Consider the following 16719-nt stretch of genomic DNA (forward strand, 5'->3'; position numbering starts at 1 on the left):
GCTAACATGGCACATGCACACTCATCCCCCTGCCAAATGCGCTTTAACTTCTACATTTTTCATTAAAACCCCAGACACGGCACATGTGTGAACCTCTTTGATCTGAAATTGAAAACACCCACTGCATCTCTTATTGAAGGTCTCTGTCCATTTTGGCCTCAGCAGAGCTTTTCTGAAAAGGTGCTGTTGAGACTTCAGCTGAGTAGATCTGCATTAAACGTGAAGTGCTGAGTGTCTGTTTGAGTGTTTGTCCTCGAGAACAAGAGAGGGAAAGATTAACAAAACAGATAAAGGCAGACTTCTTTTCTTCTTATTACCCCGCTCATACCTCCCTCTCGTCCCCCCTCTGTGCATCTCTTCCCACAGTGGCCCTCGAGTGGCTGGGCTACCGGAGCGGTGGAAGGTGGCCAGTGTGCATTCAGCGCCTTCACCGCTGCAGTATAATTACTCCTGCTAATCAGAGCACTTTACAGCAGCTCCTCTGTTCATCTGCACCCCCCCCCCCACTCTCTCCTAACACTCTGCCTCTCTGTCTGCCTCCCCTCTCCTCTATTAACCCTCCCGAACAGAAGACAGAGCGCTCACTTGAATAATTTGTAGTTTGTGTGTGTGTGTGTGTATGTGTGTGTGATGGATGTGTGCAAGTCAGGCGACAAACACTGAGGAAGATTGAGATAGAGGCCGAGCTGAGACAGAGGGAGAGTGTTTGGCGGCTGATAAAGAGGTCATTGTACATGTGCTGAGCCTGATAGTTGCTCATCTCCACCCTGAACTGGCAGCAGCCAAGACATCAACCTCCACACAGCACCCTGGGGTTAACTTCACCATAAAGACCTCAATGGCTCATAAAAATTAAATCTTTTTTTCCTGCCCCCCTGGTCCACACCCTGCTAATAAACACATCTCCCTGCACACACAACCCCACGCTCATAAAATCCCGGGCTAGTTTTATTCTGTTTCATGAGTGTTTTAAACTCACTGAGGCCAAAATGAAATTGTTAAAGCTCCACCGCCGCCTATAAGCTCCCATTCTGCTCCAGCTGAGGTATGCAGCCTCTGGAGCCCCGCGTTTATCCTTTTGTCTATGGCCAACCCTGCCGTGTTTTTCTGCATCAGCCCGGAGAAAAAGAGGGGGAGTTACAATAAAGATGTAGCGTAGTGTACTTTAGCGGCTGCCGCTCTCTGTGTTGAGTGAGTGTTATGTAAAGTACAGTCCTTGGAGAGCTGTCATCATGGCTCAGACTGAGAGACACAATTTACAGCGGGTCCTGAGGTGTGACTGATGCATTTATACATCTGCATGGAGGGAGAATTCGTTGAACCAAAGAAAGGCGCTCACAGTGGTGTAGAATGACTGATAGCTCAGTGCGATAAAGGGGAGGCTGTAAGGATTGTAAAGGATTCTTTGACGTACTGTATATAAGACCCGCCCGTCTGCACACTTTCACTCACTTTCACACTTTTCATTCACAAGTTATTCTATTTGCGAGCTCGTGTTGCATAGCTAATACCATTAGCCGGCCCTGCATTAGCCGGATGATGTATGGCGTAGCTGAGGAAACCTGACTACATCCCAGGAAAGGTCAAGAGATGCATGTAATACAGACACCCATGTTCCACTCCTCTGAATCCTCCCTCCTTTTAGACCCGAATCAATAGCACAGCTTTAAATAGACCTCTGCATTATTTCTGTGTTTCTAAGTATGGCACGCACATGTGCTGTAGTTTTTCTGTCCATGAAGGATATTTTCTCCCATTTCAGTAAACCAATCTCCCCCTCGGGAGGCAGGAACGCCCCGTCATCACCACGCAGACAGACAGACCAACGTGGACTCCTAATGACCAACAGAAGTTTTTCAAATACGTCCACCTAAGTTGCCCATCGAGGTCCCATCGGACTATTAAAGGGAGTAACCGTGTGTAAATTATGCAACAAATCAATGTGGAGAAACTTGACTATCTGCCACGTCAGTGAAAACAGAATATCTGTGTAGACAGCCTCGGCCCGTGATGGTCCGCTGAATGTCTTTCTTTCTTGTAGACTCTCATCTGACCACATCAGTGGCCACAACAATCAGTAGATCAAATTTTCTTCCCCAAATTCTCCATTTAAAAAATACACTAAATTTATTTACAAGATGATTTGAAACTAATTGTGTCTTAGATCATTTGCTCGTCTGCTTAGTACTAACACTTACATACACCATTAACGAAGCTGAGTTATAGAGGTGATAGCATTTAAATATAATGATATATTGTAGGTTTTGGCTTGATTTATTGCTGCCACTTTAGAAGAGTAGAGGTGAATGAACATTGTGATGCTAAAAGCAATGACAATTACACTTAAACTCCAACAGCAACTTGTCTTTGGTCTTTGTAAGAACAATGTCCTCACACTGTCAACAGTTTTCAGAGAGATTATTTCATCAAGTAGTTCCAATGAAAACTGCGGTTTATTCACAGCAGAAATGTCAGAGGTGGATACCTCACACCCTGGACAAATAAAACTAAAAATATCTGTGTTGCTCGATACCAGAAGAGGTAAATGAGAAAATATGGTATTTATTTATGTATTGTTATTTGGATGAACTGGCCCTTTTAAAATAAGGTAATGTGAACTGTTCTGTAACTTATCAAATCCCCAAATTGTGAATAATTTAGCCATGATTTAACTGAATATACTGTGAATATTAGTGTAGACAGTGTACTAAGAGCAGGTAAGTAGCATTAATATGTACAGTAGCTGTGTAAATTTTTCGAGAAACTCCATGAATCAGCAATTCAGAGTGAAAGCTGAATGAACTTACAATACATGACAAACATTTAGATATACTTTCTGGGTTTATCCATCATGCTTTGGAGGTACACCCCAAAAACAGAACAATTGTAAAGTAGAACAACCCCTAAAGTGTTTGGGCTACAACGTCCCAGTCTTTGGCCTTGAAGGAAGCCTTAGGGGTCTCCACAGGGTTAATCCTGTGAGCGCCAGTATGAAGCTAATGAGGAGCAGCCTGAGGTTCTGCTGGGAATTACAGTCTCAGATCTGAACCGGGCTGCACATTCTCCATCCCCACCAGGCTGCTGAGCTCTGAGGAGTTTTGGTTTTGGCTGGACAGGCCCTCTCCTCGGCTTGCTGTACCGTACCCTGAGGGGGGGAATGATCTGCAGGCTACTCTGTGAGCCTTTCTGCCATCTGACAGAATCACTGCAGTGTTACTTACAGTACTTTTCAAAATAGAAAGCATAAGATGACAGGACCGTAGGAGAGATTTGATGGATGCATTGTGTTTTCAGGACAAGCCATGCCCATCAGAGTGGGCATTGCACTGCTGCAAAGGGGGAAATTACACTGAATCATTAAAGGAGCTCACAAAGAAATAGGAAATAGGACAAATTGTGAAAATTTTCCAGGCTTAGCTGTGATAGAAACCAGACCCATCCAGTAGCACAGAGCTTTCCTGCCTCTCTGGCCTCAGTAAAGGCTACACTCCACATGATGACCTCCCTAAAGCCCCAGACTGTGTTTTCCATGATCCCATATGACCTTAATGTCATGCAATGGGCAGAAATCAAACAGACGGGGATGTGGTGAGAGGAGACCAGGCGCATGGTGTGGGGTGGGCTGGTGGGTGATATTTGCCCCCATCATAGAGGAACATTCCTTTGCTTTTTGCACACAGCAACTGAGCCAGCACCCATCTGTCTATCAGAAACAGCTGCTGCATGTGCGCAGTGTATCAGACATCTGGTTGGGGACTCGGTGCAAACAAGCTCTCAGAGAAGATATGAAAATGTGTCGGCATGGCAGGATTTCTTCTCAGCCAGGATAGCGGTGTGGCTCAAGGGGACAGCAGTGTCTGTCAGTCGGTCCAGACTGAAATAGCTCAACAACTATTGAATGGATTTAAATTTGGTGAAGATATCAATGGTTCCCAGAGGATGAATCCTAATGACTTTGGTGATCCCCTGACTTTTCCTCTCACATGACCATGAGGTAGGCATTTGTGGGTTTGAGTGCAAATAAGCAAATGTTGGCAAGCTGGCAACATGGTAAACTAAAATAGTAAACACCATCTAGTGCGGCTGTAAAGTCTTAACTTTGTTTCTTCCTCAGTTGTATCTAGGTGTGTTTCTTCTCTCATAAAGGCTCATTTCTCTCATCTTCTTCCACACAGATCCTAACCTACCTACAGATATATCTCCCACCTCGGACATGGCTTCATCTCCACCCCCCTTCACCAACTATTTCCCACCGGACGGCTCCGACAGCCCTTTGCCAGGTGGAGAGACGACCACATCGAGCGCTGGCTCTCCTCGCTTCCTTGGCCACGGCCTCAATGAAAACCTCATCCCTATCTACTGCTCCATCCTGGCTGCTGTGGTGGTCGGCCTCGTGGCTTATATTGTCTTTAAGAGGTCAGTTGGATGAAAGACAGAGATGGAAAGCTTGCTCTGTGGCCAAAGACATTGGCACAATTGGGTTTTACACCTCAGCCACGATGTAATCTAGGGCAGAGAGGGTGAACAGTGATAGTAATGGTGGTCTGGTTGGGTGATGTTAGAGTGACAGATGTTGCCCCAGGCTACACAATGGCAGGAAGGTGGCTGGTGAAATATTCAGGCATGCCGTGGTCAAAGGGGTTTTGACCCAGTTTTCAGAGAATCACTCAATAAGCTTTTTTCTAAAAAAAAAAAAAAAAAAGAAAGAAAAAAAAAGAAAGAAAGGTCACACCACTTAATGCATTATAAAGGTCACACACATGAACACATTAGTGAGGACATGCAACCACGCATTCAAGCACTCAGACAGACAGATACAAGCCCAGGCTAGAACACATTTGAAGCAAGTAAACAAGCTCATTAAAGGCATTGATTGTTTGAAAAGTGCCGACCAGGGGAAATTTGAGTGCCAGATTTATCAGCCTACAGACGCACACATCTGGCTAATACTCCTCATGCACAAACAGTCTGCAAATTATGTGCATTTCTTCAACACCCAATATTAAGTAAACATTTAGAGGTGTTAACTGTACTGTACCACTCAGTACCTCATGAATATTTTAATCATTGAGTCACGAGTCATTCATCCTCTGAAGAAAAGCTACAGCAGAGAATCGTTAAGCTTCCCTAATATTTTCTGAGCATCTTATTACAGGTTTCTATTCTATTCTTAGGCTAAAATAATTGATCATTCTCAGGCACACATGCAGTTTACAAGATAATAATGGCAGATTTACCATTGAAATTCACTCTGTAACAATGATTTCGGATAGAAGCAGACAACAGCAGGTTGTCCATTAATGACAGGCGACGCTGAATTGACAACTCTGTTTGGCATTTCATAGTGTTTCCAGCTCACAGATTTCCAAATAGTAATCTTGTAAAGGGTTTTAGCTCTTGATGGCTAAGAACATTATATTGTTCAAATAGCGTGAGGCTAAAGCTACATTTCCCAGGCGAAAGGAAGCATCGTCACTAGTTAATGATCCATGTAGAAGACATGGACATAAAGGAAATACATTGTTCTTGTGTAAACGTATCCAATAAAAAGCAGGACAGAACTGCTAACATTAGCCTTAACTCTTATAGCATCCAGGATGTGCTTCCACATAGTAGAGAAGCACTGCACTGTGTAGATGTGTTTGAGTTTGAACAGGTTAATGCAGGTAGGACATGCTAACGATTGTGGCTTATGCTAGGGCATAAAAACACACAGGTGAATCCATTCCTTACATTTTTGTTCCAGTGTTTGGTTTAGGATATATAGATAAGTGGTTGTTTGCCGACTGAAATTTTAGTTACTACCATCTCTGATCATCCTGCTACATGGAATGAATTTATCACTTGACTGTTATTGTTTTATAGCTCATAACTGCTGTGAAATCGAAAATATCGATAAGTCAGATAGGATCACATGGCATCTCTTCACAGGTGGAACAGCTGCAAGCAGAACAAGCAGGCAGCTAACAACCGCGCGGCTACAAACAACCAGATGGTGACGCCGGAAGGAGAGAAGCTGCACAGCGACAGCGGCATCTCGGTGGACAGTCAGAGTCTGCAGGAGCAGCAGCAGCATCAGCAGCAGCAGCAGCAGCAGCAAGCCCATGCTGAAGTCCAGACTCAGCCCTCACACTCACACACACAGGAACAAATAGGTGAGCCTGAAACTCACTCCTTATTTTAACATTTTCACTTTGTCATTATGAATTACTGAATGAAGGTTGAAGGGGCAATTTTATCCATTTAAAATCAAATCTACAACACAAACTGTGCAAAAAGCGAAGGGGTCTGAATACTTTCTGAAACCACTGTATATTTGTCACAGAAACTCTAACTTAACATGAGGCTTTCAGCCAAGACTGAACATATTCCCCTTTCACACCTTGGTATTGATGCTGCCAAAGAAAGTCACTATCAATTACATCAAGATACTGCAGTGAGATTTGGAGAACCTGTGTAGTAGTTTTTCATCATTGTGCAAACATTTTCCTCAGAGCCAAGACACATTTCTGGGGATTGAGATCAAAAACAAATATATCACCTAGCAGCAGGACTAATACCTCGCTGCCAAGAGCAGATAGGTGAGGCCAAATCTTACATGCATGCATGCATGATGTATTAGACTCCAAGAATGTGGAGATTCTGATTGTGAGGCACTACAGTAACATGAATATGAGGCCTGCACCAAACATTAGATCATTATACCCTCAATATGAGGCTGAGAGATTCAGTGTTGACAGAAGTTTGACACAGTTTCAACCTCAGTCAGTACATATCAGAAGTGTAATGTATAAGGAGGGCAAGAAACTTTATATGTTTGATCTATATTTACCTTTACTACCCTTACCACTCCTCTATTTCTATCTTTGTCTACTGGGGCTCACAAAGTATTTTGGGTGTGGGTCTGTAGGACAGCTTTTACCACATAGTCTGGCAAGCCAGACAAAATCTAAAAGGTTTTGTAAGACGAACTCAGTATATCATGTCGGGCGTGGACGGATAAAACTAACATCATGCACGAGCAATCATAAATTATAATTTACAATGTGCCTAATTTACTTCATGCAGTGCAGTGCATTGAGCGAGATGAACACAGAGGGAGTGTTAAGTTATTTCTTTTCTACAGTTATCTTTAATTGCTACATGAAGACAGAAGAAAACAAACAAACAAAAAATAGCCTAGTTTGTCTCTTGTAATTATTTATATGTTTTTATTTTAAGGATACGTTTGAATTTATTTTTATATTTCTTACACTACTTATTGTCAACAAATCCCATGAAAAGACTGAAACCAACAATTTGTTAATTAATCCCTCAACACTTTTCAGCTTCACTACCCTGCCTGTGGGCTCCAGCCCCAAACCCAATGCTTCCTAGCGAAGATGTAGATCTGTAAAAAGGGGTCACAAATTCACAAATATATAGTTTCATTTTTCTAAATAGGCTCAGTAATTTCCTCAAACAGCTGGGCGGTGCAGTTTTCAGCAAACATTACTCAAATAGGATTAAATTATGCATTTCTTGGGGACTACTTTCAAAAATTGCTGTAGATGTTTACTGTCTCTGAATATTTAAATCATCAATAAATGTGATGTAGGGAGTTCACTCGCCGACAGCTGGGTGCAGGTGCATCAAATAAGGCTGGCTACATGGTGGGGAAGCTGCACTGAGCGCCTGCGAAAAGAGGATAACCTTTAAACAGCCGACTGGAGAGTAAAAGCAAAAGCTGCAGGAGTGAGACGCGACCTCTGCACAACAAAGAGCAGTCTACCCTCCTTCAATACTCACTTACATTAAAGAGATGAAAGCAGCATTCTCACTCGATCTATCGGCATAAACCTGACAGGCTTTTTACCTGAAGAAGAAGTCTCAAGTTCAGTCATGATCTTGTTATCCATTCAACATTCTCTCCCTGGCTCCCTCTTTCTCAGGATTTCATTCTTTCCTTTCTAGGCTTTTTATGTAAAGCCTAAGAAATAGTTATACATGGATAATAATGTGCTAACAAGCCACACAGCTGACAAATCCTCCCTTGAACAATCCGTGGCACTGTGTCTTGTACCAATACCAATTACATTCTAATGAGGCTTGGGAACAGCTTATTTTGTTTTTTGTGTTTTGTTTGAGTCCCTCTTTCCATTCTTTCACTCCACAAATGCAAAGCCCACTGCATGTTGAAGAAAAGAAGGAATTTCTTTTGGGAGGAAGAGCCCGGGATTGGTTCATTGAGAGGATGACTGCCCCGTCAACCCTGCTGCCTCTTTAACTGATTGGCTCATTAGCAGGTGTTACGAGACGGGATCCAGGCCTGGTCTCGCTGCCTTTCAAAACCTGATCCGGCATCGGCGTTTAGCACGTGCTAATTGGCATTAACACTGTCTGCAGGTGCGGAAGCCATTAAAAAAAAAAAAATGCAGCAAATGCTCTCATGCAGGGGGTTGTTGGTTCTTCCACGACCAACCGGGGTATGGTAAAATACACAAGGGGCTGAGAATATGCACAATAAATCCACGATAATCGCAGGGGGTTTCCTGTTTCCAACGAACCATATTTTACTGGCGGCTAAAATAATGGGAACACCTCCAGTCAAAACAAGTCAAATAAGCTTTTAAAACGAGAAACAGAGCAATGAAAATGTCCCGTGTTTTGAGTGACAACATTCAGAGAGGGTTTTCCCTGCGTGAGTCACCGTGGAGGGGTGAGAGCCTCCTACATGAGGGGCGCTCAGCCTCATTTCTGTCTGCTCATCTCCATTAAAAAGAGCCATCTATCTGTGCTGCAACCCTCCCTTCCCCCACAACCTCTTTTGCTGCCTGCTTCCCCTCCTCTGAGTTGTGCATATTGAATGTGTTTAAAATTTAAACAGGACTCTAACCCCTTCACTCACATCTCCTAACTGTGCATCCATGCCCTGTGTTTGACCTCACAGTCTACACAAAATGGAGTCAACGCATCTGTCGGTCAAAAACCAGTCAAAGGAGGCTCGGGGGTTATTGCAAAAATCTAGATTTTCAGTTCAGAACACAATTAATAAGATTGTTATTCATCCGAATAAAGAGTGAAACAGCAGTTTCTCTTCAGCTGAATGTCACAGGGAAATGCTTATTTAAAAAAAAAAAGAAAAAAAAAAAGAGGGTCTTTATTGCAGCACTGCAATCAACCATCATCAGGGGGACGCAGCATAGTTTTACTAAACATTTGTGATTCTGGACAAAAGCCTGAAGGAGCTGCAGGAGCTCAGCAGTATGTTCCTCAGTGTGTAACATTATACTGCTGCGGGTTACAGTGATAATGAGCTGAGTCATGTAACGAATTACTAGCTAATCCAGTTTCAGTGATAGAGGAGGGATGCCTTGTGGCTGGTTGTCATCCTCCCACATTAGGAAGTTTTAATAAACTACTCAGAGTGGATGTATTCCCAGAACTGTTATGAGTTTATCAAGAAGGGCAACAACAACAACATCATTCATATTCAGTGTTTCTTTCACTTGCTCATTTATCTTCATGCTAGCATCTATGGATTAATGAACAGGTCTACAGTTTACAGCCCCATGGGCCCCTGAGGTGACTCAAGGGTCCGGAGTCTCTGTTTGAAGTGACTCTTATTAAACTGTAAAAGAGACATAACATTAGCCAGGCAGCTGGTACAATGGCTAGCTTGGTTAGCAGTCAACTGACAAAAAATGAACAAATCACAAATCAATAATCACAAAACAGTTGTAATGTTGCAACTAGGGCATTTGGGGAGTAGATAAAAGATGTCAATATTTGTTTGATCTGTAGTGGTTGCTATAGCAACAGAAAGTTCAACTCCATCGTAGGCGCTAACAGGGGCTGTGTCCGGGGGCTCGCTGACTCATAATCCATCCATGGATTTTGGGGTTTCAATGGAAAAGTAATAAAATAAGCAGTGCAATGAGGCACTGCCCCCTGGGAGTGATCGAGTAGCGAAATGAGAAACAAGTAATACATTTTTTTAATTAGTAAAACAATCTCATTGTCTCTTTAACCTTTCCCTGGGAGTTCTTGTGATTACTATGAAGCCATCTCAATTCCAATCTCAATCAGCAAATTTCTAAGCTTTACCACGGCTTAGGGTCCAATCAGGGTTGCCCGCATGTGCTGATTAAAAAAGAAAGAAGAAGAAAGAAGTTGGCAACAAAAGCTTTCGCTGCGATTGGGAGTTCACATTTCAGAGTAGACCTGACTCAACTGGTTCAGTGAAAGACAGCTTGTATTGATTCCTGGAATGAGGTTGGACTCTATAAAACATTGGACAGCCATGTGGCTATTATTATCACTGCTGGCTACAAGATGAGGTGCAATGCTCGTTCAGAAACAGTTGCATTGAGGCAAAAGTACAGGTGCAAGCCACTGTGCATGTGCCTGGACTTGTGTGCGTTACAGATGGCTATGCACTGGCCAGCGTCAGTGTGTCTCTGCTCTGTGTCATTGACGATTTCTCTAGAGTGCCTGTTTAAACAGGAAGGAAGAGATAGAGGAGTGCTATGAACTGTGGCTATGACTGGACAGAATCATTGTGGATAGATATGGTGAGCAGAGAGGCTGAGCATGGCTATCTCAGTGTAAATGAAATGTGAAGAGAAGGATGGGTTTTTTGGGAAGGGAAAGGGAATGTAAACAGAGGGAGAGCCTGTGACATTCTACCAAAGAAAGCCCCTCTTCTGAAGCTTCAAAATAAACCCTCTTGGACTACACTTCCCTGGCACAAGGATGCATTGATGAAGACGTGAAAACACCCACCAGACTCGGGGGTCCTCTCAGAAACGCCTCTGCATTCCTGAGGCGTTTCCATGGCTTCCCTCAATTGACAACAGGTTAAGAAGTTTGTGGGAAAAGAGAGCATTTGTCTCCCATCCTCATCCAGCTAATGATTCCAGTTTAACAGGTTTGGATGGGTGAGTGACACCACAGGGCCCCCTGCAGGCAAAAGGGGTTAGAGTATACAAGCATTTTGATGGATAGGTTAAGTTGTAATCTTTGTAGGGAGGGAACTTGCTGAAAAACATTTCCCCATGAATCAGAAACTAATCAAGGTGCCCTTAATCAAAGGACTTCACACTTACTAAAGAGGAGCTGCTCAGTGGGAAACACAAGAGGTGTTGACACAAGTGTGAATATGCATAACTGTGTGAATAAGAAAAAAGGTTCTTGCTCAAAAAAAAAAAAAAAAAAGTACCACCACTGATTTAAATATCACAACAAATCACCTGTCTGTGTTTCTTTTTTACTCTCCCTGCAGTGGTGCGGGTGGATGGTGACCCCCAGTCTGACTCAGCTCCCCCTGAAGTCTGAGGAGGAAAAGGAGGAAGAAGAGGAGGCGTCAGAGCTGAAGACAGGGAGAGGAGAGCAGGGGACCCGAACCGTGGACCAAAAAGAAAGAAGGGGGGGGAAGGGGGGCCAGGGCCACACAGAATGTAAAAACTGACTCCGACTCATATCTGAAGTGGCCACAGAGCAAAGACTTGACTTGCATGGACCTACCAGCACCTTTGGGCTACAGTCTGACTCTTCATCCCTGCATAGAGTCCAACTCTATCAGCGTGCCTGGACACAACTTCTACGGCAATATCAGTCACTACCTGCAGATACATTATCGTAGATATGCCAGTGCATCTCCTATTAACTGAGTAGTCCAGTATCTAATATTGACATATGACATCATTCTCACTAACTGCCAGCTTGTCCTTTGCCCCTTTCTAATCTTTCTATTTTCCCACTAATTCCCACACCCACTTGCCATGATACGTATGTGCCTAAAAGGTAAATAGGCAGGAAGGTTCTCCATTATCTCCTCTTTCTTTTCAGCCTTTTTTTCCTCTCACTTCTTCCTCGGTGGCATCCCACTCTCAGATAATCCGCTCTCCATAGGATTCGCTCTATTAGACCCCCGCCGTCATCTGCGATACAAAAAGCAGCGGGGGAGCTGTGAGTCACACCCAACTTCTTCTGAAGTTTCTTGTTCTTTTCATCATTTAAAGACAGACGCGTTTCATGGCATGCTCTGTTGTAAAACGTTTGTGTCATTGTTTAAGATTGGCTGCACCGACTGATACAAGTGACTCATATTTGTGAAGAAAAAGGTCAATTACCGTGTAGCCCACTTGGTAATCGACCATTTTTTTCTGAGCGAGATGCTTCCTCCTGCACTCCGCAGTCTTCATCCTCCCTGTGACATAGACCTCGTCACAGTGCCTCCCCGGTTTGTGTTTCAGTAATTTTGTGCTTATAATGTAACACACCCAAATGTTTGTCTCCTGTTTATAGAGCATTTACTTTCATTTTGTAGCTTGAGGTACATCGCTGATTCAGCGGGGTGCCTCCACGGCCCTCTGTGGAGCCTGGATGTGCAACAACCTTTCTGGTCTGTGGGGCTCTGCTGACTCACTGCGAATGTGTCCAAGGGGAAGCAACAAAAAAAAAGAAAAAGAAAAAAAGAGGAGCTTTGACGTCACCAGTGACTCAGTGTACAGAGCTAAACTGGCGCTTTAATGAATCTGGGACTGAAAAAATTTGCAAGAAGGGAATCCCATCCATCATAATTTAAGTTTAACTGAGTGGAAAATTGGGACACCCCTCAGAGGCTGACTCTCTTTTTACTATCCCCACCGCCTCCATCTCCACATTCTCACTCTTGCAATCTTGCGTGCGGCTCTGTCTGCGTTATAGAGCCTGATAAACAGTGTTCTGAAGCGCTAATGCATCGTCATTGGTGCTCGTGTCAACACGGGGCCCATTAGAGAGACTTCCTGACAGGCAGGTAGTAATTACCTCAGGGTTTCAGCTTCATTTAGCCTCTGCTCCACTCAGCTCAGCCACCTCTCATCTGGATTAATGCTGCGGACAAGGGAGGGGCAGCGCGGCCCCCTTTGAAGCCTCGACGTAACAGATCCCTTATCCAAGTCCGACACCATTGACATTTACTATATCGCCATGGTGATATAAAAGCACTTAGTCCAGGCTCACTTCTAAGGCTGGTTGGCACCTTTTATCACACAGGACCACTTTTATGTTGCCCCCACTCGCTGCTTGCAGTAAAAGGCAGCCGGTGTAGGTACGTTGTAAAAGAAGTCTACCGTAGCTGATCTAGACTGCGTTTATTCCTGCAGAGGCACCTACCTTCTCAGGGTCCCTCTCATTGTGGTATGACTATGTCAAGAGATCCGTCGAGGATTTCTGTAAACAATCTGTAGATGATTGTGTAGATGTGTGATAGGATAGGTCGAGAGGTATTAAGCAGCTGTTAGGTTCACAAAAGGAGAGTGTAGAAAGATACGGGTTTATATGCCAACATGACCAACATGAGACTGATGAATGAATGATATTGGAAACTCACTTATTTGCTCTATTGATGAGAATCTCTAACTCTCTCTAAGGAAGGAAATAAGTCCACAAACAAATAGTGAGACGTGTTTTCCTCGCCAGCTTGTAGAGTTTAGTGAGCAAAAGATAGATAAGAAATGTCAGAGCGGAGACAAAGGAAATCATTATATCCTGAGTGATGCGGCCTGGATCGGTCACATGGTCTCCAACACCTCGAGACGGTGAAACTTTCTCATCTTTTCACATGTGATTCAGTCTAACAAGTAAAACTCTGCTGTATTTTGCTCACATCTCATATGGGCATGTGGTGTGGACACGTGACCACACACACAGACACACACAGACACACACACACACACTACAGTGGATGATTCACTCCTCTATTGAGAGAGCCAGTATGATTCATCCTGATCCTGGCTGTGGCAGTGACATTAAAGCAGACTCTGCTACAGTATGAGTGACCAGAGTGTTGATTTAAAGATAAAAAAAGAAAGAAAAACCCAACATACTCCTCAGCTCCTTTTGCCCCTGAGGCTCCATAAGCCCTCCAGCAGCACACTCATCTACCCTGAACCGACTTATTCTCTTTCTCTAGCAGCTTGTGAAGTGAGACACACAATGTAAAGAATGTACAACCTGAACATATGCAAGACACATTCAAGGATAAAGTTTAGGTTTGCCCTCGTTCTGTTGTTGTAAAATTGTTTTTTTCTTTACACTTTCCTGTTTGTTTGTATTATGAATAGTATTACACTTTTGGAATCAGTATTTTTTCTAACTGATATGTTATTTTGTAGCACTTATTAGATGTAATATGAATGCACTCAAAGAGTGTACCACAGTTCAAGTGCCTGTGTACAGTGTCGGGTCTTTAAGTTCAGAAGTTTGGCTATATTTTTGGCATTTTTCTTTCCTCCACATATTTTATGTTTTTATGTGCATTTCTTTGATATTTTGAGAGCTAATGAAGGTTTTTAGTAAACAGAAGTCAAAGCTTGGAGACGCAAACAAACTGTATAAACCTGGCACCGATATAGACAGGCTGACAGTACAAATAAGTTGCCAGTCAGCTCATACTGTATGTTAACATGCTATAAATGCTGGCAACTAAACAGGTCATGTAGCATTATGAAAACATATACATGCCACCTTAGACTTCTACTCTAAAACTCACATATGCTATTAGTCAATGGAAATCAGCTCTACTGTGCAGATGTCTTGCATGTACAGTAAGTTTCATCATGTATCTCCATGTCAGAGGCACCAGGACGTGTAATTTGCAGTAACATGAAATCTATGGGGAGGTTCACTGTGATTCTCTGTGATATTATTACTACAAACTCGATCAGGACCTGATCCTGAAAAAGCTGAATGTCACCTGTACTGACCTACTAATGTAAAATGCATTGTGTAAATGTGAATTTCTTAGAGTTGATACAAGATACAGAAATACGCTATAAAATGTACAAAAACAAAAATGAGTGCAAATGATATGAACATCCATAATACAATAAACAGAGATGTCATTGCGTTACGTGTCCTCTTTGTCTGTGTAGCTGAACTGGCAGAGAGTGCTTATGTTTGCAAACACACAGTAATCTAATCTGATGTGAAATGCCTTAAAGGAATGGTTTGACATTTTGGGAAATACGCTTCTTCGTCTGTGCAAGCAGGTTATTACCACATCACAGTTACGTTTTATAGTAATTATAACAGGAGTGAAGGAGCAAGTCAGGTGACGTAGTACAGACAACAAAGTTCACAGTAGGAGGAGGTTGGGTCAATAAAACACATGATTTTCACAAAGGTAACTGCTGTTTCTTTCTCACGGTAACGTTTGTTATTGTTACCATGATGACGAAGGTCCGGTATGCCTGTCGAGGGTAGGGACAAACGACCTACATGGCCATTTAAGTTGGAGGTCTCGTCAGCTTATTCACTTCCTGGCAGCACAGTGCTGGTGGTAGCTTCATATTTATAAGACAAACATCATGTAACTTTTGGCAAGAAAGGGAATAAGTCTAAATGTCAGCTATTCCTCCAATGCAATATTAGGTTTAGAATTGATCCATCTAGACATCATGAGACGAACAGAGAAACCTCACCGAGCTTCTACTCTGATAATAATAAAAAGAAACATTTCAAATTATTCCAAAAGCTGACTTTGCAGACCTCAAAATCTCTCCTCAGACCTGATGTTAGGCTTAAGAAATTCAGTTTTAGTATTTTTCTTTTTTCTCTTCACAAAAACACCCACAGGGATTTGTGAAAATGACCTCAAGCAAATGAAAATAAAATGCTGAAACCAGAAAGTATGGAGTGGCAGACCAGCAGCCAAACCACAGTCAAAAGCAGTACCATATGTGAAGGTCCATTGGACCCACAGTGTGTTTCCCTGCAGTCTTATCACCATTTAAGCTTTCTGGGGTCCAGTGGGGGTTTCTCCCTGCTACGTGTCAGAGATGAATCCTCACTGATTTATCCTCCACAGACACAGACATGACATCAGCAGACGACATGAGAGGAGGAAAGTCACCAAAGTATAAATGTTTTTAACAGCACAAAAGTCTAGTTGCTGCAGTTTCTTGTGAAAATATCACAGTTTTAACAAAAGAACTTCAATTTTACTTGATTGATTTTGTGCAACTGGAAAAGCAAAACAAAACAGTCACTGTGTGAAATGTTCATGTGCAGCTCTTCTCCGTCCTTGGCTGGTTTCTATATGAGAGCATGAATGCAGCAAACCAGCCTGAGATGGCGGTGACAGATAGACTGCAGAATTTTAATTTCATCAGCAGGGAGCACTTATATGGAGACACTAATCAAACTACATTTTCTCCCTCTGTCAAGATTAATCAAGACTGCAAGTCAGCTGAAATGACAGAAAAGTCTTAAATAGATAAAAGGAGACAGAGATGCTTAAGAAGCAAAGGACGTATTAAAATATGCTCAGGGCGATAAAACTCAAACACGACCACATCACTGACTCATAGAGAAACATGCAGTCACTTTCAGCTTGAAGGAGATCAACGTCTGTTTTGGTGCTCTTTTATTTATTTATTTTTTATAGGTGTTTTTTTCTAAATCAATGGATTATTGCTTTAACCATGTGAAACATTATTGGCCTCCATCAGCACCTGCTGCACTGAAATCTACATCATGCACCACTATGTGTGATTGGTTTACGACACAGAATTGTTTATGACTAAAAACGCTCTGTCTCTCGGTCGTCACATACTCAGCACCTGGAGGCCTGAATGGAAACGTTTGTGACTTGCTGCTTCATAGAGAACGGCAGCTGTGTTCACCTTAGATCAAAGCAACAACAGAGACTCTCCTATCTAGATAAACTGCCTAAAATCATTATGTTTATAT

General features: G+C 42.8%; 1 protein-coding gene and 1 long non-coding RNA gene across 2 annotated transcripts in view; one reads left to right on the plus strand and one right to left on the minus strand.

Moving 5' to 3' along the window:
- The window catches only part of ngfra (nerve growth factor receptor a (TNFR superfamily, member 16)), a 32257-nt gene extending 17384 nt beyond the window's left edge, over positions 1-14873 (plus strand). Inside the window, exons 4-6 of the mRNA XM_056401681.1 lie at positions 4176-4416; positions 5932-6155; positions 11264-14873. Of these exons, the coding sequence (XP_056257656.1) occupies positions 4176-4416; positions 5932-6155; positions 11264-11316 (518 nt within the window). The 3' untranslated portion in view covers positions 11317-14873. The remainder of the gene's footprint in view (positions 1-4175; positions 4417-5931; positions 6156-11263) is intronic.
- Positions 1-16719, minus strand: part of LOC130185300 (uncharacterized) — a 112095-nt gene that overhangs the window by 24057 nt on the left and 71319 nt on the right. The window lies entirely within an intron of this gene.

This window comes from Seriola aureovittata, chromosome 17, assembly GCF_021018895.1.
Source record: "Seriola aureovittata isolate HTS-2021-v1 ecotype China chromosome 17, ASM2101889v1, whole genome shotgun sequence".
Classification (NCBI taxonomy): domain Eukaryota; kingdom Metazoa; phylum Chordata; class Actinopteri; order Carangiformes; family Carangidae; genus Seriola; species Seriola aureovittata.